General features: G+C 38.2%; 1 protein-coding gene, 1 long non-coding RNA gene and 1 pseudogene across 4 annotated transcripts; 2 read left to right on the forward strand and 1 right to left on the reverse strand.

Annotated features, from left to right (window-relative positions):
• The first annotated feature begins 5,770 nt into the window (after positions 1 to 5,770).
• On the forward strand, positions 5,771 to 14,398 carry LOC103433715 (uncharacterized). Of its 2 annotated transcripts, XR_003776360.2 has the most exons (10): positions 5,771 to 5,983; positions 6,080 to 6,145; positions 6,489 to 6,638; positions 6,721 to 6,845; positions 6,927 to 7,020; positions 7,603 to 7,993; positions 8,151 to 8,218; positions 8,532 to 8,610; positions 13,629 to 13,736; positions 14,119 to 14,398. It is a non-coding gene; the product is annotated as an uncharacterized lncRNA (long non-coding RNA). The 2 variants fall into 2 exon arrangements; XR_011571157.1 differs by lacking the exons at positions 5,771 to 5,983; positions 6,080 to 6,145 and adding an exon at positions 6,311 to 6,383.
• Positions 14,399 to 15,161: 763 nt separating this feature from the next.
• Positions 15,162 to 18,619, reverse strand: LOC103444221 (uncharacterized; annotated as a pseudogene).
• LOC103444223 (serine hydroxymethyltransferase 3, chloroplastic-like) lies at positions 18,257 to 23,659 on the forward strand. 2 transcript variants are annotated; one of them, XM_070805004.1, is made up of 13 exons: positions 18,701 to 18,762; positions 18,870 to 18,915; positions 19,631 to 19,883; positions 20,453 to 20,648; positions 20,745 to 20,919; positions 20,995 to 21,112; positions 21,227 to 21,339; positions 21,467 to 21,589; positions 21,776 to 21,880; positions 22,008 to 22,094; positions 22,168 to 22,275; positions 22,729 to 22,801; positions 23,183 to 23,659. In XM_070805004.1, exons 3-13 carry the CDS (start codon positions 19,664 to 19,666, stop codon positions 23,455 to 23,457), a joined length of 1,593 nt encoding a protein of 530 aa, XP_070661105.1. In that variant the 5' UTR covers positions 18,701 to 18,762; positions 18,870 to 18,915; positions 19,631 to 19,663; the 3' UTR covers positions 23,458 to 23,659. The 2 variants fall into 2 exon arrangements, with proteins under 2 accessions (XP_008381364.3, XP_070661105.1); XM_008383142.4 differs by lacking the exon at positions 18,870 to 18,915 and having other exon boundaries at positions 18,257 to 18,762.
• Positions 23,660 to 24,811: the final 1,152 nt, after the last annotated feature.

The raw sequence follows: 24,811 nt of genomic DNA on the forward strand, positions 1-24,811 counted from the left end.
TTACATTTGGTCCCTTAACTTTAATTCAACTGGAGAAATTGTCCCTTAACTTTAACCGAATTGTAGCAATGGTCCTTCCAACATAACTCGTTTTGACAAATTTTTTTACGTAGGTGACGAAAAGGACCATAATTACACACTTTGATGAGTTGATGGACCCTAATTATATAAATGGTTATTCCAACATAACATATTTTGACAAAATTTTGAAGAAATTGATGAAAAGGACTATAGCTACACATTTTGATAAGTTGAGGGACCAATGGTAATGGATTTTTAGTTGATGGACCATTGCTCCAATTTGATTAAAGTTCAGGGACCATTGTTACAATTTACTCTAAATATCTTGTTAGCATTACTTTAGTCTAAAGTAGGAGGGGAATTTGCACTATTCATATGAATTGTGTTTTGGACCACATTTCAGTTTATTTACAAGATTGCCACTTAGATGCTTTTAGCTTTTTATGAAGACGTCATCGGTTCGAATGACGGGAATGCCCGTCTAGGGTTAACATCGCACGGTTGGGGGTAAAAGTTAGGTGGGCATTGTTGTCAGTTAGGGTTGCATTCAGTGGGATCAATGGCTCAGTGTGAGATTTGGTGGGACGCCATGCTCAGAGAAGAGGAGAGAGAGGGAAGGAGGGAGGGGAGGGAGAGAGAAACGGGTTTGGTGAGGGAAAGGCATGCGACTTGCAGAGATGAGGGATTGAGGAAGCGGGCGAGGGAGCGAGGGAGAAGCTTAAAAGCAACTGCAACAAGTTCAATGGACAGGGTCGCAACAATGGAGACACCTCGCTCTGAACCATTTCCCCTCTCCTCAGGCGAATGCTGAACAAAGTTTTGAAGGAACAAAAAGAAGAAGACCTACACATAATAGAATCCGATTCACAAGGAAAAGAAGAAAGCCAGCTTTTCAATGAAAAAGCTAAAAATCAATCCCATCGACCTCCTCATCGGCGACGACTAGGCCTGGGCACGGTTCGGTACCGAGGTAGTACCAAAACCGAACCTATAACAAACTTTCGGTACAGTTCGGTATGGTATGAATGGTTGTACCGATGTAGTACCGAACCTAATAGGTTCGGTTCGGTATAAATATAGGTTCGGTTCGGTTCTGGGCCTATGAGGAACAAGGCCTATTTTTCAATTTATGTAAAAAAAAATGCCCAAATCAACTTTTGGCCCAAAATTAACAAAGTTCACACAAATAAATTTTAGGCCTAGATTCACAAACAGATTTTGGCCCAAATCAATTTTTGGCCCCAAAAAAAATGCTTGAAATTACCTTAAAAATTTGACATATACCCCTCCAAAAAAAGACATAACCTGCAGTCCTAGAAGCTATTCAATGGAACTTTAATGCACTGATATCACCTTCTCATCAACTTTTCCAAAGCATGCCAAATCAAACCGAACTTTACAAAATTGCTACACAATTGCTACGTAACCTGCAGTCCTAAAAGCTACACAATTGCTAAATTCTAATTGAAGCTGCTTCTTAGCTAAATTCTAATTGATCACATAAACATCTTAACAAAACAGTCGTGACAAACTAACTGTTTTCTGCTTCCATATCAATCCAGTAACTCATAATATGATCACATTTCCCAAAAAAGCAAACTTGTATACCAATTTCGACACAAATTAGTCCAAGATGCTTGAAAATATATGCTAGCTTTATATATATACAATCTCCCTCTCTCCTTCCCTTTGCCAAAGTAAAATTTGACTGTTTGGTAGGGGAAAACATCAAAAAATTCAATCTCATCAACAATTCAATCCGACAACATTAAACATCAAAAAATTAAATTCAACAACATCAAACATAAACAAATTCAATCCAACAACAAAGTTCAAGTAAATGCCTTATGGCATTAGTACAAACCAAAAGGAAAAATCAAAGTTCAAGTCAAAGCCTTATGGCATTAATACAATCCAAATGTAATAGAAAACATCTAACTAAATGCCTTAATAACTAATAAGTTCAATTCATATAAAATAAAAGCAATTACCCTTTAGGGGCCTTACGCTTGACACCCTTGGTTAGAGGTATGTGAGGCTTTGAAGGGACCTTTGATTGAGCACCTTTTGAAGCTCGAGGAGGTTGGGTAGAGGCTTGTGAAGCGGATGCTTGAGAAGGCCGGGTAAGAGGTTGTGAAGATGATGCTTGTTGTTTCGGATTATTAATTGAGAGAGAAGAGATGCTTGATATCAACAACTCTACAATAATACAAAAATATACACAACTTGTAAATACAAAGAATAAAATCTAAAAAACTATAACAAATAAGAACTAAGAAGAGAAATAAGAAATTACCCTCTTCAATACTTTTGTAGAACTCTAAGTGCTCCAACGAAGGTGCATCATCTTCTAAGGTGATAATACCATCACCTCTCATCCAATTATGCATGCAAATTAAGGCCTCCACCGATTTAGGAGTTAAAGAACTCCTAAAATCCGAAATTACTCTCCCCCCGGTACTAAAAGCACTCTCCGAAGCCACGGTAGATGCTTGAATAACAAATATGTCTTTTGCAATGGCCGCCAATATAGGATACTTGCAACCATTGGTCTTCCACCATGAAAGAATTTTAAAAGCACCCTTGGTTTCTTTGTCCACCTTCTCCAAAGGATCCAACAAATATGAATCCACCTCATCTCCCACCACTTGCTCCTCACTCTCTTCTACAAAATCAATCCAATCATCTACACAATCATCTTCAAAGGATTCAACAACATGTGAAGTAGAAGAAGGCTCTCGAGGAGGTGTGGGGACCTTCATATGCTTCCCCCCATCAACCCTTGGGGCATATTCCTTGTAAAGGGCATCCAACACATCTCTTATCTCTTTAGTTTTCAAATGAACATCAACTTCTAATAATTGCTTTTTAAGGAGATGAGTGACATGCCTTAACTTGAACTTTGGATCTAAAATAAGAGCAACCACTAGCAAATTGTTCAATTGAAGATAAGAACCAAAATATTTGTCATACTTTGCTCTCATGTCGGTTGCCATTTGCTTCAAAAGTACCTCTATTGGTGAACCGGTTTGCACATTGGGTGGGGGAACCAAATTCTTGATAGCCGTCTCTATTTTGATAACATCATGGAGAGCGGTATGAGCCGTGGGGATCAAAGAATGACTCACCCGCAATGTCACCTCATAAAAAACCCGCAAAAACCGAACAAACACCTCCGCCTTTTCCCAATATTCTTCGGTTGGTGGTCCAACCCTTCTTTGACCTTTAATAGCAACTATTCCATCTTCATCATTTTCTTCTTCAAATTCTTTGAAGTACACACTAAAAAGAGTATCACTTTCCATTCCAACAAACAAGTTTCAATCAACTTAGCTATTGTGGCTCCCGAGTGGTTAGCAATAAGACAAAAATTAATGATCCTCTTATGCATATTCCATTCATCATCAATAAAGTGAGCGGTGAGGACCATATAATTGATGTTTTGAGTGCTTGTCCAAGTGTCGGTGGTAAGAGAAATTCGGTGTGCATGCAATTCCTTTTTCAAACTATCCTTAGATTGGGCATACATTTTAAGGAAAGTTCTAACAAGAGTCCTCCTAGAAGGCACACGAAACAATGAACATGCAGCACTACAAAATCTATTGAACCCTATCTTTTCTACGGTACTAAAGGGTACCTCATCAAGAACAATCATCTCTACACATGCTTCCAAACAATCGGATTGGTTAAACTCCCTATTAACCAAAGTTTTACCCCCTCTCTTCTCCTCATAAAGAAGTTTTTGATTTTTCCTTAAGTTGGCATGATAATATTTACATTGTCGATTAAGATGTTTTCTCATTCCGGATGTACCATTAGTGCTTGAATCAGCCGCATAATCACCATCATTTGTATGTTCCGGGCAATAGACACATTTAACCCTAAGTCTTACATGTGGAACCATTACCAGTTCATCATTTTCATCTTTTACAACATTCCCTTCTCGATCCTTGAGGCTTATTAGGGTCTTAACTTGATAAGGCCTAAAATGCTCCCAAACCTTACTACGTTTACCCTGTAGGAGTTGGGAGACACTTACCTCCTCTTGATCTCCTTCACTTTCGGCCTCACATTTGCTTCCCCCCGATTCATATTCCAAATCAATTGCATCATCTATAGAATCTACATGGTTCGAAGCCTGCATCCAATCAATACAAAAATATCAATTTGTGAATCATTATGTCCAAAAAAGAATCAAAGCCCATCACAATTTGTGAATCATTATGACCCTTCTCTTTGTTTATCCACAATCCAAGGGAACAAAATAGTTATTTGTAGCTAGCTCTAGCCAATAAAATGACACATAATTAACCCACTCACATAAACATTTTCAAAAGGCAAAATCCATTTTCTGAGCTTGGATACAAAACCCATTTTCCCAAATAATGGGAAACCCACCAATATTTACATTACAAATGATGGGATTGATTTAGAAAACTAAACAGTAAATGACAATCGAGCAAGCCTCAGCTTTTAATCTTTGTTGACAATGTCTATATTTACATGTATCGGTGCTCTAGAAAATTAATGTTATAAGTTGTTTTTAGTAATTTTTGTAGATATAATCATGAGAATTAAGAAAAAGAGTGGTTTTTATTATGATATCGTGAGATTAAAATATGTAAGTCACAACTGAATAGACAAAGGGGCATACCCACTTCAAATTTGAATATGCCTGATTAATTTGGTTTTAAAAGAAGAAATGAATTGTTCTGGTGTTTTACCTAATCAACACAGTTATGACTTTCTCCTAATACCCGGAGAGGGTGGAGTGATTTTGGCAAAAAAAACAAAATGGATGGAGTGATTGGAGTCAGAAGGATACAAAATTGACCAGAAATTACGAGACATTGCTTTCATTAACATCGTCAACCAACCAAACAACCATCAGCCATGTGAAATCGATTAATTAACTAACTAATTGTGGATTTCAGAGAAACCCAGATAGGAACTACAAGTTATCCCAGATAGAAAAAAAATTATACCCTAAGAGATTTGAATTTCAGAGAAACCCCAATTCCAATCCCAATTTGAATCTAAAAATTAGAACCCTAATTTTATAAAATGCAAACAAATTCAAGAGATTGACTTACCATGAGAGAAGACGATGTCAAGATGGTTGTGGTGGAGGTGAGACCGTGAAATCGTGAGAGATTGGAGAGGAGGAGGAGTGGTGGAGCCGGTGATTGAGAGAGGGACCGAGTGACTTCGGAGTGAGAAAAGTGAGAGTCTGAGAGTCTCAGAAACGTGAGAGTCGAAGAGTCTGAGAGTGCAAAAACGTGGAGGAGTGGTCCACTTAACAATAATTTCTATTAAAAAAACTGATTCGGTACGGTTTGGTATTGAACGTAGAACCGAAACCGAACCGACTAAGCACCAAACCGAACCGATTTTGTACCTATACCGAAATGAACCGAAAAAAAACCAAACCAACCGGGTTCAGTACGAGTTCGGTTCGGTTCTCGGTATTTTTTGCCCAGGCCTAGCGACGACACCCACGACCACCAGGTTCACTTTCAATTTAATTTTAATTTTTTGCCTTTTTAGTGGATTAAAGAATATGAAACGAATTATAATTTAAAATGGTGAAATTTTGTTGATTTTTGCGTTCAGTGTTCTGAGTGATCATCGAGCTGTGATTGGTTGGTGTTGGTTTTGATTCGATTGAGGTAAAAGCTCTGCATGATCGTAACATAGAGAAAATGCTAGAATCTTACCTTCAATCGAAATATCTGATTTTTGTTACAATTGTTAATTTCATTGCAAGAAAATGTGGCAGAGGCAATAATTCCCAAATCCTCGAGCTTTCGGATCATACAATCGTCCCACAGTAAAAATTATTGTGATCCCTTATTTAACTGCGTTAACCACGTACTTCAGCTATGGATTGCTCTTCGTTTTTGGCCAAGTCATATATTTCTTCCGCAAAATCATCGACTGGTGGAGTTCTAGCAATTTGCAGGTTCCATAATCATTGTACATAATTTTGTTTCTATTGTTTAGTTTTTCCTGTAATTTTATGTAAAAAAAAAAAGCATTGCTTTGTTGCAAAAATCAGGGTTATGCTCCAATCTGTTTAGGACTTGAAGATTTCTATATTCGCCGGCCTTATCTTCGAATTCAGGTATTTTGTCATTGATTTGATTGTGTTATATTTCTTGAGCTGTATGAAATGGATGCAGTTGGCCCTGCAATTAAGCTTGAATTCCATGGAGTCCCATAAACATAATTATTGATAACTCTAGTTAATTTTTTAAAGTTTTGACTGGTCAGTACTGTTTCAATAGGCCTATTGCAAGTGCTCCTCATGCTTGGTTTGATGTGGTTGAATGCTACTCCATTGACTACAACAAAACACTCAAGTAACGATTACAAATTTCCTCCAATTTCGCAATTTCATGTATATTTCACGCCTTTTGTTATGTTTTCTTGATTTATATTCTCATTGTGTAACTCGGCTGATGCAGGCTAACCAAAAAAACCAGTAGATACCTTAACTTGGGATCTTACAATTACCTTGGCTTTGCTGCATCTGATGAGTACTGCACACCTCATGCTATTGAGACATTGAAAAAATATTCTCCCAGTACCTGTAGTAGCCGAGTTGATGGCAGTTGGTATACTATTACTACTTTGCAAGAAAATTTTGTTTAAACTATTTTTCTAAATAAATTTACCATGATACGCTTCTATCATCAGGCACCACGGATTTGCATAATGAGCTGGAATAGTGTGTTGCAAATTTTGTTGGGAAACCTGCTGCTATAATTTTCGGAATGGATTATGTCACAAGCTCTGCTATCCTTCCTGTTCTGATGGGGAAGGTTTGCATCTATTCTCAAGTGTATGACTTCTAATTTTGAGTTTACATTCCTTATTTGAATATGTGCCATTTGACTTTACAGGGAGGCTGGATTGTTAGCGATTCTTTGAACCACAGCTCCATTGTCAATGGCACAAGAGGATATGGAGCTAGAGTTTGTGTTTTCCAACACAATAGTAAGTTCATTAGTTACTATATTGTATAGTGTGGATGCTGAGGATTTGTTCTTGGCATCAAATTCTACATTTCAGGTTTTAAATGATAGCGTATATTTTTATACAAAGAGAGCACACTGAGGAAGTGTGAGGAAGTGTTAGTTTATATTTAATTGCAAAGACTGTGGGGTTAGGCAGGAGTTTTGCAAGTAAATGACAGGTTTTTCGGTTGTTTGCCCATTTTTCTAATCCATGTTATGGATTTATTTAATTACTTGAATGAAAGGGCTGTTAATTGGATACGCATTTCCAATATGTTGCTTCGCTCTGTGAGATGTTGATGATAACATGAATAGAGTTTTACTCATTAAAATTAAAAGAAATATATGAAGCTTAAGTTGGAGGTTGCACCTTTATGCATGATGGAACTAAATTACTTTTGTATCATCTATATTTACCTGTTATCATAACAGGATTTAAAATATAGAAACATACTGCTTATAGGATATTAAGGTTGAAGTCATTTAGTTCCAAAGATGCCATAACTAATGTATAATTGAGTGAAATGCCAGTTTACATAGATATTGTGCTTATTTGTTTTAGGTGGATTACCAAAAGGAGCTCATCAAGTATTTTGCGAGCACGATCGACCTTGATCATTTGGATATTTAAAGGAGCCATTGATAAAGGGAAGACGAGGAGTTGTGAACCTGTGTGCCAATTTTGCCAATTTTGCAAATTTTGCAGACAAGCAGAAACTCTGGGGCAGTGATCAAACAAGATTTCATGTTGCGTATTTTGATTAATAGCTGTGAAACCCACTGTGTGTCGCACCACAGACGGTGTTGCCTCCGTCCTATCCTCCTCTCGCCGCCGTCTCCCTTCTCTCACCTCCGTCGTCTTACTCCTCCTTTCTTTGTCTCTGGAATCCTATCGTCATCTTCCTCGCATGTAAGGCTCTGGCCCTCTCAATTGAAACCAAAACGTGTTTCAGGTGCCTAACACAACCTCTCACTACTCACTCACACCAGTTGGTTTTTGTAATTTGAACTTTTCTTTCTGATAAATTTGTATGCTTTCTGGATTTTTTATGGTAGTTTTGGACCTTTTCTTTTATGAATTTGTGTGCTTCTCTGGGTTTTTTATGGTAGTTCTGCGGAAGAGCAAGAAAAAGGAAGAACCAGAATTAGAAGATCTTCCCAAAGAGTACTATGATGATGCGAGTGCCTTTATCCTTTAACTTGACAAAATGGGTGCTCAAATTTCATGTTTTTTTGTGATTATATGAGTAAATTTTTGTACTTTGTTTTTGGGTTTTGCCACAATGGTAGTATTTATGGGTTTGGTATTGATTTTCAGATGACAATGACTTTGGGGAAATTGATTGACTCTGCATTCAATGTAACTTTTCATGCAGTTACATACTGATGAAATAGAATTCAATTTTTTCATTCCTTTTTTTTTAATGCAGTTACATTTATATGATGATTTACTTCATATATTCATCTTTTAGTTTCTAATTCTTCATGCAGTCTTAAGCCATGAAGGATTTGATAAACCCACAATTGATAACAATGTGTGGCGGCACCAACGGTTATGGACAAGGAACAAGTAAGTACCATTTTGCGTCATTGTTCCAAAGTATTATGTAGAGATTGCTTTAATATCTTGGCTTCTTTGCCGTTTGTGGGTGTTTGAGATAGGATTTAGGAGATCTGGTTTAGGTTTTGCAAAGAGAGTGAGAGATAGGGGTGTCCAAGAGAAATGTGGGAGGATTTAGGTGAGGGATTTCAGCGATTTGTTTAGGGTTTCTTTTTCTGCGATTTGCAAACAGAGAGATCGGACAAGGGTGAGAGAGAGATGGGAGGATTTTCTGCGAGGGTAAAGGGAACGGGTAAGGGAGGTATGGGTATGGGTAGGGGATGGAAAAGCATTTCGTTTTCCATTTGCTTCCTCAAACCCAAGGGATTTTTGCGATTGTAGAGAGAGATGGGGGTGTCCGTTGGGTGCCCTTTAATTGTCACTTTTGTGATTTGTCCACCCTTGATTGTTGTGTGATTCATTTTCACGAACGTTCTATGCACAAGATTTCATATTATTCCTTCATTTTAATTTTGATATTGTTGTGCTTAATCTCTGTTTTATTTTATTGGGTGATTAGATTAACAGACCTTGGATATTTGAAATCCCTGGTCTATAATCCTCTTGATTCATGGTTTTAACGCCTCCTGATAAAATAACTACAACATTTAATCTTTGTTTTATTTTATTGGTAGCCGAAATTGAAGGAAATATGAGAGAAAATCGGTTACGGTGGTTTGGACATGTGCAAAGAAGGCCTACTGACGCTCCGATTAGAAGATGCGACTATGGGACAAAGGTTCAGGGTCGAAGGGGTAGAGGAAGACCTAAGAAAACTTTGAGAGAGACCCTAAGAAAAGACTTAGAGTACTTGGATCTAACGGAGGACATGACACAGGACAGAACACAATGGCGTTCTAAGATTCATATAGCCGATCTCACTCAGTGACTTGGATTTTCCAAGTCTCCAACCGAGAAGTTGTCCTCGCTCGGGAAATTAAGGGAACACTACCTCAACCTACATGCTCCACTCACAAAGCTTCAACATACAAGCTTCAACAAAAGAAAATTCAAAGAACTTAGCGAAGAAGGCTTTGGTGATTTAACACAATACGTTGAAATGAAGGAAAGCTTATTTATTGATATCCCCGATAAGTTACAAATATGTACATATACTTGAGTCAAAATAAACAAACAAGAGGGAGCCTTCACAAAGGTTGCTTAGGAGAAGTCTCAGCAGTCGTTAGAGCCCCAGAAAGAGAAGGCACCGGAGGGAGATCATTCGGAGCCTCAGTACTGGACAGAACCCTAAAAGGAGGAGGCATCAGAGGTTGATCATTTGGAGTTTCATTACGCGGTACAGCCCCAGAAGACGAAGGCAATAAATGCCTTTGGAACAAACCCACAAATCTCTGATGATCAAGTAAAACCTGACCATCAGATTCCTTCATCTGGTCAAGCTTCCTCTTCATGTTTGTAGCATAGTCATGTGCGAGCCGGTGCAACTGTTTATTCTCATGCTTGAGCCCTCTAATCTCCTGTTTGAGACTCATCACTTCAGCAGCCAATGATTCAACTTGGCGGGTTCGAGCAAATAGGCGTTGGGCCATATTAGACACAGAACCTGCACACTGAACACTAAGAGCCAGAGAATCCTTAACAGTCAACTCATCAGACCGTTTGGAAAGTAGTCTGTTATCTTTGGGAGTGAGAAGGTTCCTGGCCACTACCGCAGCAGTCATATCATTCTTCATCACGGAATCCCCAACGGTAAGAGGACCAGTAGGGGAGACGAAGGATGGGCACCATATGTTGTCGGGAGAAGGCGGGGCTGCCTCTTCAACAAGGTTCAAGTCAAAACGACAGTCGGAGGGGCCAAACATTTTCAAAGGTGTTGAAGAGAGAAGAGGTCGGACAAATCAAGATCTTAGAAGTGCAAGAATGGAGCTTCTATTGGTGGATATTTAAGTGTGCTTTGGAACTTAATGTCAGCCCCTATAAAAAATCTGCACTCGACGAAGCTTCAGAAATCGAAGAGGCGCCTGCTTAGAAATCGAAGAGGCGTTTGCTTTCTCAAAAGCTGGGCGGCTCAGAGACCACGAGGGTCGATCTCAGAAATCGAAGAGGCGTTTGCTTTCTCAAAAGCTGGGCTGCTCAAAGACCACGAAGGCCGATCTCAGAAATCGAAGAGGTTTGCTTTCTCAAAAGCTGGGCTGCTCAGAGACCACGAGGGCCGATCTCAGAAATCGAAGAGGTTTGCTTTCTCAAAAGCTGGGCTGCTCAGAGACCACGAGGGCCGATCTCAGAAATCGAAGAGGCACCTACTTTTCCAGCCTTGTCAGCACCTGTCACACGCACTTAGCTTTGCGGAAATTATGGGCATTCTGTCGAAGATTTCTGGCAAAGTAGAAAGCACATGAATCGTACTATTCAATCACCCACTTCCCACACGCAACAGTAGCTCATGGGTACCACATATAACTTTGCCAAAGTTCTCTGACAAAGTTGAGACTACTTTTCCAGCCTTGTCAGCACCTGTCACACGCACACTCAGCTTTGCGGAAATTATAGGCATTATGTCGAAGATTTCTGGCGAAGTAGAAAGCACATGAATCGTACTGTTCAATCACCCACTTCCCACACGCAACAGTAGCTCATGGGTATCACATATAACTAAGTTCTCTGACAAAGTTGAGTGAAGCTTGCAGCTCTCACTACATCGCTCTGAAAAGAAGGGTAAAAGAATAGCAAAGAAACAACACTAACAAAGTTTAGACACATAAATTTTGAAGGCCTAGCTACCATATTATTACCCACAAGGGTAAATGAACAGTACCACAGCTGGATAATTGGAAAGTTTCGGTGTGTCAACCTCTGTGCTTCGTGGCAAGGTAGACTAGCAAACATGCCCAACCTTTACTCACATTCGAGAAAACACTCCCAACAAGATTGCTTGCACCAAAATCGAAGAGGCATCGCCCTCCGAATCTCGAGAGCCAGACTCCCAACATGATTACTTTCTCAAAAATCGAAGAGAGGGTAAAGGAACAGTACCACTGCTGGATAATTGGAAAGTCCCCGTGTGTCAACCTCTGTGCTTCGTGGCAAGGTAGACTAGCAAACATGCCCAACCTTTACTCACATTCGAGAAAACACCCCCAACAAGATTGCTTGCTCCAAAATCGAAGAGGCACCGCCTTCCGAATCTCGAGAGCCAGACTCCTAACATGATTACTTTCTAAAAAATCGAAGAGAGGGTAAAGGAACAGTACCATTACTCTGTCAAAAGCAAAAGTATCTCATATCAGCAGGGTCGAACGTACTCTAGATTTGATGGACTTGTTTTGACCCTCAAATTCTTCAGTCGAACTTATACTCTGGAGGAAACCAGAAAACCCTCCAGCCCAGTTCAAGAATAAGCATGTGGAAAGTTAATTCTTCAAAAGCAAAAGTATCCCATATCATCTCTTCTCATTTTTCTTCTCTTTATCCTTCATGCTGCCTGCAAGATAGGGAGAATGTGAACAATTAGTCGGAGCTCTGATTGCTTACCTTGTCTGTTACCTCTTTCAGCAGATCCCCTAGCTCGGCGACTTGGAGGACTCCTACTACATGGTTTGTATCGCGCTTGACCAAGCCTGAAACTACAAGTAAGCTTCAAGTGACATTGATACATTACCTTGTGCATCTCCACCAGTTACAGATACTACCCCTGGATGGAGGAAGAGTACTTCCAGAGAAGATGCCACATCTACCTATGAGACAGATAAGGAAAGTTAAGACGATACCACACTTCGGTACTTAGAAGTTTCATGGTTACGAGATCATTCTCCCAAAATATTTCCTAATGTTATTTGTACTAAATCATTCACTTGTACTCCCTAAAGGAGAGCTTGAAGCTATGTACTTGTGTAAACCCTTCACAATTAATGAGAACTCCACTATTCCGTGGACGTAACCAATCTGGGTGAACCACGTACATCTTATGTTTGCTTTCCTATCTCTATCCATTTATATACTTATCCACGGACCACACTAATGGCCGGAGCAATCTAGCGAAGTTTGAAACTAATGACCGGAGCAATCTAGCGAAGATCACAAAAAGCGACCGTTTTCACTACCTAGGATCTATCTTGCAAGAGAACGGAGAATTAGATGGAGATCTCAACCATAGAATACGAGCTGGATGGATGAAGTGTAAGAGTGCATCCGGCGTGTTGTGTGACCGTCGTAGGCCACTGAAGCTCAAGGGAAAATTTTATAGGACGACAATAAGGCCAGCGATGTTGTATGGCACAGAATGTTGGGCGGTGAAGCATCAACACGTACACAAAATGGGTGTAGCGGAGATGAGGATGCTTCGTGGGATGTATGTGCACACGAGAAAGGATAAGATTGGGAATGAGGATATCCGAGGTAAAGGAGGAGTAGCCAAAATTGAAGGAAATATGAGAGAAAATCGGTTCCGGTGGTTTGGACATGTGCAAAGAAGGCCTACTGACGCTCCGGTTCGAAAATGTGACTACGGGACAGAGGTTCAGGGCCGAAGGGGTAGAGGAAGACCTAGGAAAACTTTGGAAGAGACCCTAAGAAAAGACTTGAGTACTTGAATCTAACGGAGGACATGACACAAAACCGAGCGCAATGGCGTTCTAGGATTCATATAGCCGACCCCACTTAGTGGGAAAAGGCTTTGTTGTTGTTGTTGTTGTTGTTGGGTGATTAGATTAACAGACCTTGGATATTTGAAATCCCTGGTCTATAATCCTCTTGATTCATGGTTTTAACGCCTCCTGATAAAATAACTACAACATTATCACTTCTTTCATCAGATAGATTTAAACATTCTACCCATTATTGAGTTTCTTTAACGAGTCTCACCCATTTTGTCATAAAATTAGACGAGGTGGCTTCATACCATCTCAGAGTATTGTCAGAATATAATATGATATTTGATTCTTTCTCTTTTTTCCCACGAGTCTCAATTTGTATTTGAAACAATGTCTAATAAACTTACCAGATCTTCATCGCTTATCATACTATTACAGGTTTTGTTTTAAGGTTCTGATGGATAAAGCAAAAGCTCCTACCAATTTAGCGGAGTGAACCAAGAATTCAGGGCTTTTATTAATGGCATATCACAGGCCATTTTAAAGGTAAATCTAGATGCCAATCTATGCAATTTAATTTTTACTTTTAGCATGTTTCGAGTGACCTTTGAATTTACATGTTTAGCTGTTGTCGTTTTACTATCCTGATAGGTATGTGTGTATTACTATTTTGTTTATCCCCATTCTCTGGTGGTGTTTACTGCATTGTTTCTACACAATCTCTAATGGTTCCGTTGCTGGACATAAAAGAAATTTCGACTATTTTTTTTTCTATTTATTTATCTGCATGTTATTTTGGTTTGTTGAAATTTTGATTATAGTTTGCTTTGTGCTGGATGTAAAAGGTTTTTCTTCAATGGTTATATATAGCTTCAATACATGGTGGTTAACCATGTTTTTCACGGTGGATCACTTTCATTGATTGCAGGTTCGACAGAAAGTTGAAGAACACATATGATCACCTACTTTTTACGAGGTCCTGCTCATACTTAGTTGTTTATTTTAGCATAGATTTTACACTCTTACTTTTAGGGTGTGTGTGTGTGTGTGCGCATTTGAAAAAGTTTGTTCTCCTTGGTGATAGAATTTGGCATCTTTCAGTACACGATGGAGGTATCCAGGTCTCTCTTTTCTCTCTTTCCCCCTCCGTAGTTTAATATAATTGAACAAGTCTATTAATTTAAGATTTAGTTTCTCTGTTTTTGGTATCTTTGTTTATCTCTGTGAGAGACGAGTGCATGGTGCATGTGTCTTAATTTATTCATGCAGTTAAGATGGGTGCATTCAAGTCCCGCAGCAACGTGCGTGCATATTTTCTCATGTTTTCTAAGTTGAATGGTTTCTTTCTCCTAATGACCGATCCTAATATCAAAAAGGCAGACATGGAAGGAAAGACATAGAGAAGTTCCTTTTTTTCTCCTCGAGTTTAAGATCATAAAAACAGAATTTCATTTCTATCGGTCGAGGATGTTGTAACAGATGGAGTAACTACCAAGTTACAGTAGATCCTTTTTTCATCAACGGAAGCCACTTTCCATAACATATAAAGAAACCTCAGCATTGCATTTTTTTCTTTCCGATGATAGTTCTGACTAGCCTGAATATCAGTACAAAAAGGCGATCGATGACGGGATTGGTATTGATTTTAGTATGTTTAGTTTCATGTAATGGAAATTGCTAAAACAAAATCGTATCATATGCAATGGCAATTGCCCTAATGAAAGCCGCAACCCCCAACTCTCAAGCTAAAACTCACAGGTTTCAATGAAACCCAACTGACTTGGCTAAAACCCAAACCAAGGATTACTAATGTGGAGTTGTCTAGCCTTCACATAAGAGGGCATGATGAAATTAAATCATCCTTATTCTCAATGATTTATCGTTATTTGCATTAAAACATTTTGTCTAAAATCGAGCACCTATTAGATAGAGTCAATAGAGAGTTTCAATTTTATGAGAGTCTCCTCAACATTTCTCAAATTAGAAACAATATTAGTATTCGTAGTGGACCACGAGACAGTTTGAAAGCTTATGAAAATCATTTGCAACATTTGAAGCTGCAAGGACAAAAGTGGTGTTCACTACAATTACAAGGACCAAAATTATAGTTTGGCCTAAACAAAAGAAACACAAGAACAAAACAAAAGGGGAGATAAATACAACACAAGAAAGAAGCCAACATACAATGATGCATCCACAATCCACATAAACATTGTAAAAATCCCCAGAGGTCCTAAACACACGACGACTTTGCTTAACACTTCAAAATCACACAACTTAAGTCAACCTATATTTTGCAGAGTCTGCACTTTTGACAACGACGCAATGCCTGATTGACTGTGCGAGGCTTCCCAATTTTGCCCATCGTAATACTTAATCTCAACGTGGGCGAGTGTTCCAGGATCAACACACCTAAATGTGATGGCGACCCCATCAGGGTTTGAGCGTGGATAATAGAACGAAGTTATCCCACAAACTTTACAGAATGTGTGCTTTGCCGTATGAGTACCGAAGCTGTAAGTTGTAAGAAACTGCTCAGAATCACTCAAAAGTTGAAATCTTTCAGCAGGGACAATGAAATGGGTGTTACCCCTCATAAAGCAATTTGAGCAGTTGCAACTCCAAGCCACAACACCGCAAGGCGCCTTCACTCGCCACCTTACATTCTTGCAGTGGCACCCGCCTTCATGCACTACCATCTCAGATTCCATGCCTCAAGATTCTAATTCTCCAACTAATGAACAGGATTATTTCTTTTAATTTCTACAAGCTGACCTGCCATGTCAAGAAAAATTACTTAATAACCATTTGTTGTAAGTGGAAACTAAATCCGCAATTGCAACTTCCACCTCATTCAAGTTGATTTTAGGGGTGTGATATCCACACACACCTTTTTACTTCATACACACCCTCTTAATTTGCGGCCGTCGGATCGACTGAATTAAAGAACATCAAATGGCAGAAATTAACAAATGGTGTGTGAGAAGTAAAAAAGGGTGTGTGAATAGCACACCCCTTGATTTTATTCTAGTTTCCTCTAGTTAAATTTCTTCTTTTGTCTTTCTTCCACTTTAAATAAGAAGACATTTACTATATCAAAAGATTCAAAAAAATTCATATGGATCAACTTTAAAGGGTTTTAAAAAACATGACAATAGACACTTCTAGCAAATACCCTTCATTTTAAGGCGGTTTGTATAATGTACTTTATCATATGATCAGCCGAGTCCCTCACAGGCCTCACCCAAACACCTCCACCGCAACTCTGACTTATCAAATCCACATTGCTACAACATAAGGCTGGTCATATCTGAACAGCCACTTACATACTAACCCAAAGCCAAAAGTGACTCGTCCATTAATGAACTATGTGCTTCCATACTACCTTACAATCAAATGGTCAAATTGTTGAACCCCTTGCATACTAACCCAAAGCCAAAAGTGACCTGTCTATGGTTAACGAACCATGTGCTTGCAACTGTATGCTACCTTACAATGAAATGGGCAGTTGCTCCATCCATTTGTCCATGGCCAATTGAGTCAGGAAATGCACCCAATGACCAAAACAAAGACACGAATCTTAGAAACGAAAGAGAGAAAGAGGGAGGACGAGCAGTAGAAGATAAAAAGGGATACCCTGTCTACCTTCAACCTTCAACATTAATGGAAAATGAAGTGAAAAGCTCATACAAAATACCAAGATACAAATATACAAATATCTAACAGGAAACAAAGATCAAACACGACATCAATATCTTGTTAGCATGCTTTCTAAGTTGAATGGTTTCTTTCTCCTAATGACTGATCCTAATACCAAAAGGGCAGACATGTAGGGAAAGACGTAGATGTTGTTTTTCTACTTGAGTTTAAAATCATAAAAAGAGAATTTTATTTGCATCGATCGAGGATGTTGTAACAGAACAGATGAGTAACTACAAATACAGATGATCCCTTTTCATCAACGGAAGCCACTTTCCATAGCATATAAAGAGGCCTCAGCATTGGATTTTTTTCTTTCTGAGGTGACGGTTCTGACTAAGTTGAATACAAGTACAAAACGGCGAGCGATGACAGGATTGGTACTGATTTTAATATGTTTAGTTTGATGTTGTGGAAATTGCTAAAACAAAAATCGTATCATATGTAATGGCAATTGCCCTAATGAAAGCCTCAACCCCCAACTCAAACTAAAACTGACAAGTTTCAATGAAACCCAACTAGACTTGGCTACGATACATGTATTTACTTAAGGGAGCCTTTGGATACGGTCCTTACTCACCACTCTTCTTTGACCTTTTTTTTTTTGTTTTTTTTTTTGTTTTAATAACCACTGTTCTTTGACTAAAACCTTACCGGTTTTTAGTTTTTAATCAAAGTTCTTTGATTTTGTCTACTTCAGCATATTAATATTAATGTAATATATTTCTATTTTCATTTTTTTATGAAAGTTACAAATTATGAGATTTATAACTCCCCTTTTCATGAGATAAATTAGGTTCACATCCATCATTTTTCCTTCTCATTAATTGAAACCTTATTTCTTTTTCATTTTATCAAGGTCTCTTGACTAATCTTCATGTCATTATTTGAATATTAAAATTATTTACATGTCATCATATGTAAATTTTAAAAATGAAAAACTTATTAATCATTTTTAAATATATCTTTTTAGTATTTTTTTCATATATTCCTATTCATAATTTGTACCCTTTTATAAAAAAAATTAATTATAAAATTCAATTATGCTGGCATGTAATTGTATTACTGAAATTGTGACGTGGATAGAAACCAAAGGATGTTTGATAAAAATTTGAAAATGAATAAAGTTTTAATTAATGAAATAAAAAATATGAGAGATGAGAATTTAATTTCTCCTTTTACTTAAAAGGGTTAGATATTGGCTATTGTGTAGCTTAACCAAACTCCTCCTTAGTGTAAAAAATATCAACGTACTCAAAAAAAGGTAAAAAAAAAAAAAAGAGTCAGATATGAAACCCAAAAAAAGGAAAATATCATATCTGACTATATCTTGGTCAACCGCTTGAAAGAATTTCAAACTCAAAATCTCAAGACAATAAACACACACACACTCCCCCCAAATTTCCTTTCTTCTTCAGCTAGTAGTCTTAAGTCTTAATTTGTACACGAATATATCAAACATCATGAAAAATAACTAAACCCCAAATTATAAATAAATAAAATAAAGAAAATAGAAATAGTAAATAAGAAATGAAGTGGGTGAGTGAAAAAGAGAAGGAACCTGATTCCGCCACCGCTGTAAATCAAAGGGCACCTCGAATCTGGATAGAGGAGTTGGAGTTGGAGTTGAAGGAGAACATATAATTTCTTTCTACAGCTGCTGGCGGCCGGCAGTGGCGGTTGTTGAGGTGGGGCCCCCTGTAAAGTACAGGCCCAGCCGAAAATCTGAGTTAGTAGGCTGAAAGCCCATCCAGCCCACTAAAGCGCATACTTTTTATTTTTGGTCAAACACTTGATTTTATTTTTGGCCAAAACAGTCCCGACATCCCTACCCTAGCAGCAGTCCGGCCTCCTCCTCCTCTGCTCTCACTCTGTAAGTCCTTCTTCTTCTTCCTCCTCCTTAAATTTAGGGTTTTTCTTAATCTCCTAATTATGTTTTCGGGAATCAATTAACTTATAGGAGTCAATTAATTGTTTCAGTTAATACTCTGTGCATGTATAGGTTCATATTTCAGCAGCTTGTAAGGTACTGACATGTTTATTTGACTGACTGACATGGTTGGTGTGATTTGTTGCTTTAGTAAACCGCAACTTAAACTAGTTTTATATTCTTTTTCGATTCCACGGTTGTTTGTTGTTGTTTTTTTCTTTTTTTGTTTTTTTTTTCTTTTGAGTTTTTGCTAATGTATAAGTATGCATTTTGAGGTGCAAGGCTCATTACGCTCCCTCGAGTAGGCGTATGCTTTCTTGATTGTTTTTTGTATCCTGCTTGTCAATGAAATTCACTCGTGCGTGTCATAATACCGTTGGATTTGTATTCGGGAAATGATTAACAAAATAGTCTTTTTAATGTGCCGTCTGGCAAGTAAATTATGAAGATGAAAAGAAATGATCAGTGTGACAGTCTTAAAAGTAGTAATTATCAATGAGTTAAGTGTTTCTTCAGCGTAGGGAAACAGTTCCTTTTTGAATTGGCAGTAGCCATCATGTGTTAACATAAGTTTAAGGAGTGAAATAATGTATGTTGGGTGATTTAGCCATGACGTTTACTATTTTTTGAAAACAATTTTTATACTTTCTCTTATTACAAATTTGGAACTCTTGTATATAACTTTTGTTTATAAGATTATATCGGTCTATGAGCATGCCAGTGTGCATGTATATAATATATATGTATGTATTTGTATCATGTGTATGTTAAAGTTGTGCTCACTGCCCAGAATTTTCTGCAATATCTGTAGGAAGCTTGTAAGGTATAGTATTTGGAAGCAAAGATGCAGGCTTGTGGTGGAGCGGCAGTGATGGGTTCTCTCCAACAGCCCACTTGGACCAAAGGAACAATTTTTCAAAACAAGGGGCTTACTGTTAGTGGATTTTCACATCAACTAAAGCTCAATTGTGTGAAGCCCGTTAGATCTTCTTCTTACATTGAAGGAAGTTTGGTTGCTGGAAGGCCCTCCTCTTCTGTCTCTGTGCCTATGCCTGAAATTGGCGGTAGTTATACTCCAACCCTTGAACTGATCTCAGTACCTTCTATTTATTTATGGTTCCATTTGTAAATATTATTAAAATGCATGTTAAATTTCTGTTCTGAGAAGTCTGTGGCAGGAATAGTTCTGGTTTTTTAAATTCTATGGTGTTATAATTTAATTTTGATTTCAGTTTCTCTTAAGAAATACAAAAATCGAGAAGACCATCATTTTGCTTAGCATCTGCCAGAATGGTATTCCATTATATTGCTTGGATTTGGTGCTCTGTGTATTTATTTTTGGAGTTTTCATAGTATCTACTTAGTATAACAACAACGACAGCAACAACAAAGCCTTATCCCATTAAGTGTGGTCAGCTGTTTGAATCCTATGAGAATGAATAACGACTTGGTATAACTAAAAAATTTCATTACTCAGTTCTATGACATAACCATCCTTATGAATAAACATCTTTAATACAACCATATGTTCCCGCTTTATTTTCCCAACTTCTGATGTAGTATGAAAGGAATCATTGGTTAGTAGCAGGAATTATGTCTGACTTGTTCATGAATTATATTTTTTGATTTACAGGTAATGGAAGCAGTTTTGTAGACAATGGGTTAAGTGAGGCTGACCCTGAGGTGCGTGCTATTATTGATATGGAGAAGCAGCGACAGTTCAAGAGTCTTGAGCTTATTGCCTCAGAAAATTTTACTTATCGGGCAGTGATGGAGGCAGTTGGCTCATGTCTCACGAACAAGTATTCAGAAGGATTACCAGGTAAAAGGTACAGATACTAAGACTCAGTAATGTGAGTTGAGTAGGGACCTTCCATTAAAATTATTTTTCTTGGTGTAGCTCATCGTTTGATTGTACATATCAGGTACTACGGTGGAAATGAGCATATTGATGAGCTTGAAACACTTTGCCAAAGGAGGGCTCTTGATGCATTTCACTTAGATGGAAAGAAGTGGGGTGTTAATGTTCAACCATTATCTGGTTCTCCTGCTAATTTTGAGGTTTATACTGCAATTCTTAAACCTCATGATCGTCTCATGGTAAGTTTTCCTCTTGGGTTTGGTTTACTCTTTTTATTGGTGGCTACTGGCTACTAACATGTGCATTCATCTTAGGGTTTGGACTTGTCTCACGGAGGACATTTGTCTCATGGTTTCATGACTCCTAAAAGACGGGTATCAGGCACATCCATTTATTTTGAGTCCATGTCATATCGACTCAATGAATCCACAGGTGCTGCATTTTGTTTCTCGATAAGACTATGTTGCCTTTCAGATTTGTTAAGGGTGCAATTGTTATTCTTGGGAATGATGATGGATTTTTTTCGTAACAAAAAACAAAACGCAGGTCTGGTTGATTATGATAAGCTTGAGGAAATGGCTGACCGATTTAAACCAAAACTCATTATTGCCGGGGCTAGTGCTTATCCTCGAGATTTTGACTATCCTCGCATGAGGAAGGTTAGTATTTTATGTATTCATTCTATCTAAATTAATTTAATTCGCATAATGGATATGGAGTTCATTATCATTTACAAGCTTGTGTTTTTCCTTTGGCAACTAATGAATTACATCTAATGTTGGGAAGATTGCGGATTCTGTCGGTGCTTTTCTTATGATGGATATGGCTCACATAAGTGGGCTTGTTGCTGCTTCTGTGCTTGCAAATCCCTTTGACTACTGCGATATTGTGACCACAACAACACACAAGGTATTGTTCAAACTTCAAACTCATGTATTTATATCTTACTAGATTTTTCCAAGTCAAAAAAAATTACACTTGAATGGACTCGTAGACATGCGAAAACATGAGTACTTCATAGTAGCCTTATCTCGTGCTTCCTATGTTGTAATCCACATTTGGATGATCTCACATATTTATGACACTTCTTTTCAGTCTTTAAGAGGTCCAAGGGGTGGGATGATCTTCTTCAAGAAAGATACAGTTCTCGGGGTTGATTTAGAAACTGCCATTAACAATGCTGTTTTTCCAGGTTTACAGGTTAGTTGTACTTGTTTCATGGTAACAAATCTTATTGATGCCTAATTATTTATTTATGTTTCTATAAATTCAACATTTATTTTGAATTTTGATATACAAAGGATAAAGGCATGAGTTCTTTATGCAGGGTGGTCCTCATAACCACACTATTGGGGGCCTTGCAGTTTGCTTGAAGTATGCACAGTCCCCAGAATTTAAGGCTTACCAGAACCAGGTACTGTAATATTTTGTCCTCGTGTAAAAATGGTCAAGGACGTGCCCTAAGTTAGTGTGGATACTCCTTGTAGGTGGTATCTAATTGCAGGGCTCTTGCTAGCCGATTAACTGAACTTGGATACAAACTAGTTTCTGGTGGAAGTGATAACCATCTGGTTCTTGTGGATCTCCGGCCTTTAGTAAGTTCCTAGTCCTAGATTGTTAATTAATTAACTTGTTTTGATTGCTACTAATTTCTCTTTGCTGCTTATATGAGACCTTGTCCTGAGACGTGGAAGTTTAGCTGTTGTTTTATCTATGTTTCCTGCTCAACATTATGCTTTAAAAGTTAGCATTAGAGGTATGGAAAGAACAAGAAATTCACTGAGATGAGCATGAGCTAATTTTAACGTTTAAATGGCTTCTTTTTTTTTTTAATTTTTTTTTATAAAGGTTTGACAAGGTATTTTTTAAAAAGGAATCTTCTTCCTTCCTTTTCCTTCACTGCCTGACCTTGTCGTTTTGTTTTGTTTTGTGTTTTCTCATTTGTGATGTTATAGGATTAGTTAAGGATTAAAGTTACTGGATCCTGTGCATTAGTTTATAATGGAATCTAGTTTTCCAATGTTATTTGTCATTTCCTTTATTGACAGGGTATTGATGGAGCTCGAGTGGAGAAAATTCTTGACATGGCTTCTATCACCCTCAACAAGAACTCAGTACCTGGTGAGTGTATAGAGGTCAATTTGGTTGAAAAATTTGAAGAGAACTCTGGATTTCAAAATAAGGCTATAAAGTTTTACACGGGATGTATTTGAAGTAATTATATGCAAGTAATCATATGAAATGGACATGTTTTCTTTCGTTCAAATGTTTATATATCCTAATAGTCTAATCAAACCATTTCTATAATTTTACCCGACGGGCTAAGGGTTCCAGACCTTTACTTTTGGTTTCAGGCCTATTTGGCCCTAAAGGGTACTTGCCTAGTTCTGAAGGGTCTTTATCTTTGAGCTATTTTGTTAGTGTAGTTGTGGTTTTTTCTGTATTTGAGCTATTTTTTTTTTGTTCCTCTTGATCATACACCTGCGATATTTGATGAAATAGGTGATAAAAGTGCTGTAGTGCCTGGTGGCATTCGCATTGGATCACCCGCCATGACAACAAGAGGATTCACTGAGAAAGAATTCATAGCTGTTGCAGACTATATTCATGAGGGTGTGCAGATAGCAATTGATGCTAAACGCGCAGCCTCAGGATCGAAGCTCCAAGATTTCATGAAGTTTGTAGCTTCCCCCGAATTCTCCCTAAAGGACCGAGTGTCAGATCTGCAGAGAAGAGTTGAAGCTCTTACCACCCAGTTCCCGTTGCCTGGAGTATAGCTCGTATAATTAGGCACATGCGGTCAATGTTCTCGTAAGTAAATACAATGTTATTACTTGTAACTTAAGTTAGCGTGCTCTGTTTCACATGTACTAAATATTCATCTTCGGTTTTGTTCCTGTGCGAAGGTGAGAAAACGAGTTAAATGACTTGTCTACGCGAAGCGTATGAACTTACTATATCAATGGCATGTTAGACGTACGCAAGGTAGTTTTATGTTAAACATCCATGACTATGAAAATTAAATAGGGCGGCGAGCAAATTCGTAGTAGAAAGAAAAGGATGTGTTCTTGGAGTGTTGTTATTTGCAGCAAACATCCCAAAACAATGGTTGATCATTGTAAATAATTTAAACAAGTATTCCCCACACTAACAAACAGAATGCCGAAATAATCTTGAGTTGAAGAGTCCCGGCTGCATTGGCACTGCTGGTTTCCAAGGTTGAACTCAATGACCAAGAGCGAATGCTGTGTATTTCAACCCACACACCTGTGTCAACGACTCTGTTTCAGGAGTCAAAAGTCGAATCAGAACTAAATAAACCAAAGTATCCACCACTTGAATTGTGAGGGATGTTTGATCCGAATGGTGCAATGAAGAAGGATATGTCATCGCCGTAGTAGGTATCACTCAGGGCATTCACGATGAAGTTGAAATGGGTTGTGAAGTCGGTGAGCCTCCCTGTGATGGCATCCCAAAGGCGAACCGGCTGGGCATACGAGGCTCTGCCAACACTGCGGGGAAGGGAAGGACCATCAACTTGGTTCTTTGTGAGTTGGATTACTCCCCCAAACTGAAATGCATCACCTTGGAAGGTTAAATCCGCAAGTTTGGACCAAAACTGGAGAAGTTGAAGAGGTTGACGCAACATTGTTGACTAGTAAGAAGAATACAAAGATGTTAATGACAAGTGAGGGCAATGTTAGGTGTGAATTGGGTTGAAGAGTCATTTTCTTTCAACTGTTCTTACTCGAATGCTCACACTATCTATATTGAAGCTAATATATATACAGATAACATGATTTCAGATTGTTATGATGTTTTGTGGAATCATTCTCAGCTAAGTTATCAAAGCTCATGGTAGCTGTCTTCGCTTTCGAGGAATATGATTTTGTAGCTGTCATTTGACCTCTTCTTTTATATTTCTCTCTCCACTCCAACTCCGGCAACATCTATACAAAAACGGTATATACAAACCAAGTCTATAAATCTGTAGTATAACCTGTTTTCTTATGGTTGGACTATGCATTCCATAAGGACTGAGACTTTAGGCAACAACTAAGAAAAGAAATGTCAGTAAGCGCTGTCGGTCAACAACGATAGTAGCTTTTGGTTAAAGTTAATCGATGCACC

This window comes from Malus domestica, chromosome 09, assembly GCF_042453785.1.
Source record: "Malus domestica chromosome 09, GDT2T_hap1".
Lineage (NCBI taxonomy): Eukaryota > Viridiplantae > Streptophyta > Magnoliopsida > Rosales > Rosaceae > Malus > Malus domestica.

What these genes read in the sequence shown, in the direction of transcription:
- LOC103444223 (XM_008383142.4), top strand. Translation starts at nt 19,664, where the DNA reads ATGCAGGCTTGTGGTGGAGCGGCAGTGATGGGTTCTCTCCAACAGCCC. An exon ending in AACCTCATGATCGTCTCATG is followed by an intron (nt 20,920 to 20,994) that starts GTAAGTTTTCCT and finishes CATTCATCTTAG; the next exon opens with GGTTTGGACTTGTCTCACGG. An exon ending in TCGACTCAATGAATCCACAG is followed by an intron (nt 21,113 to 21,226) that starts GTGCTGCATTTT and finishes AACAAAACGCAG; the next exon opens with GTCTGGTTGATTATGATAAG.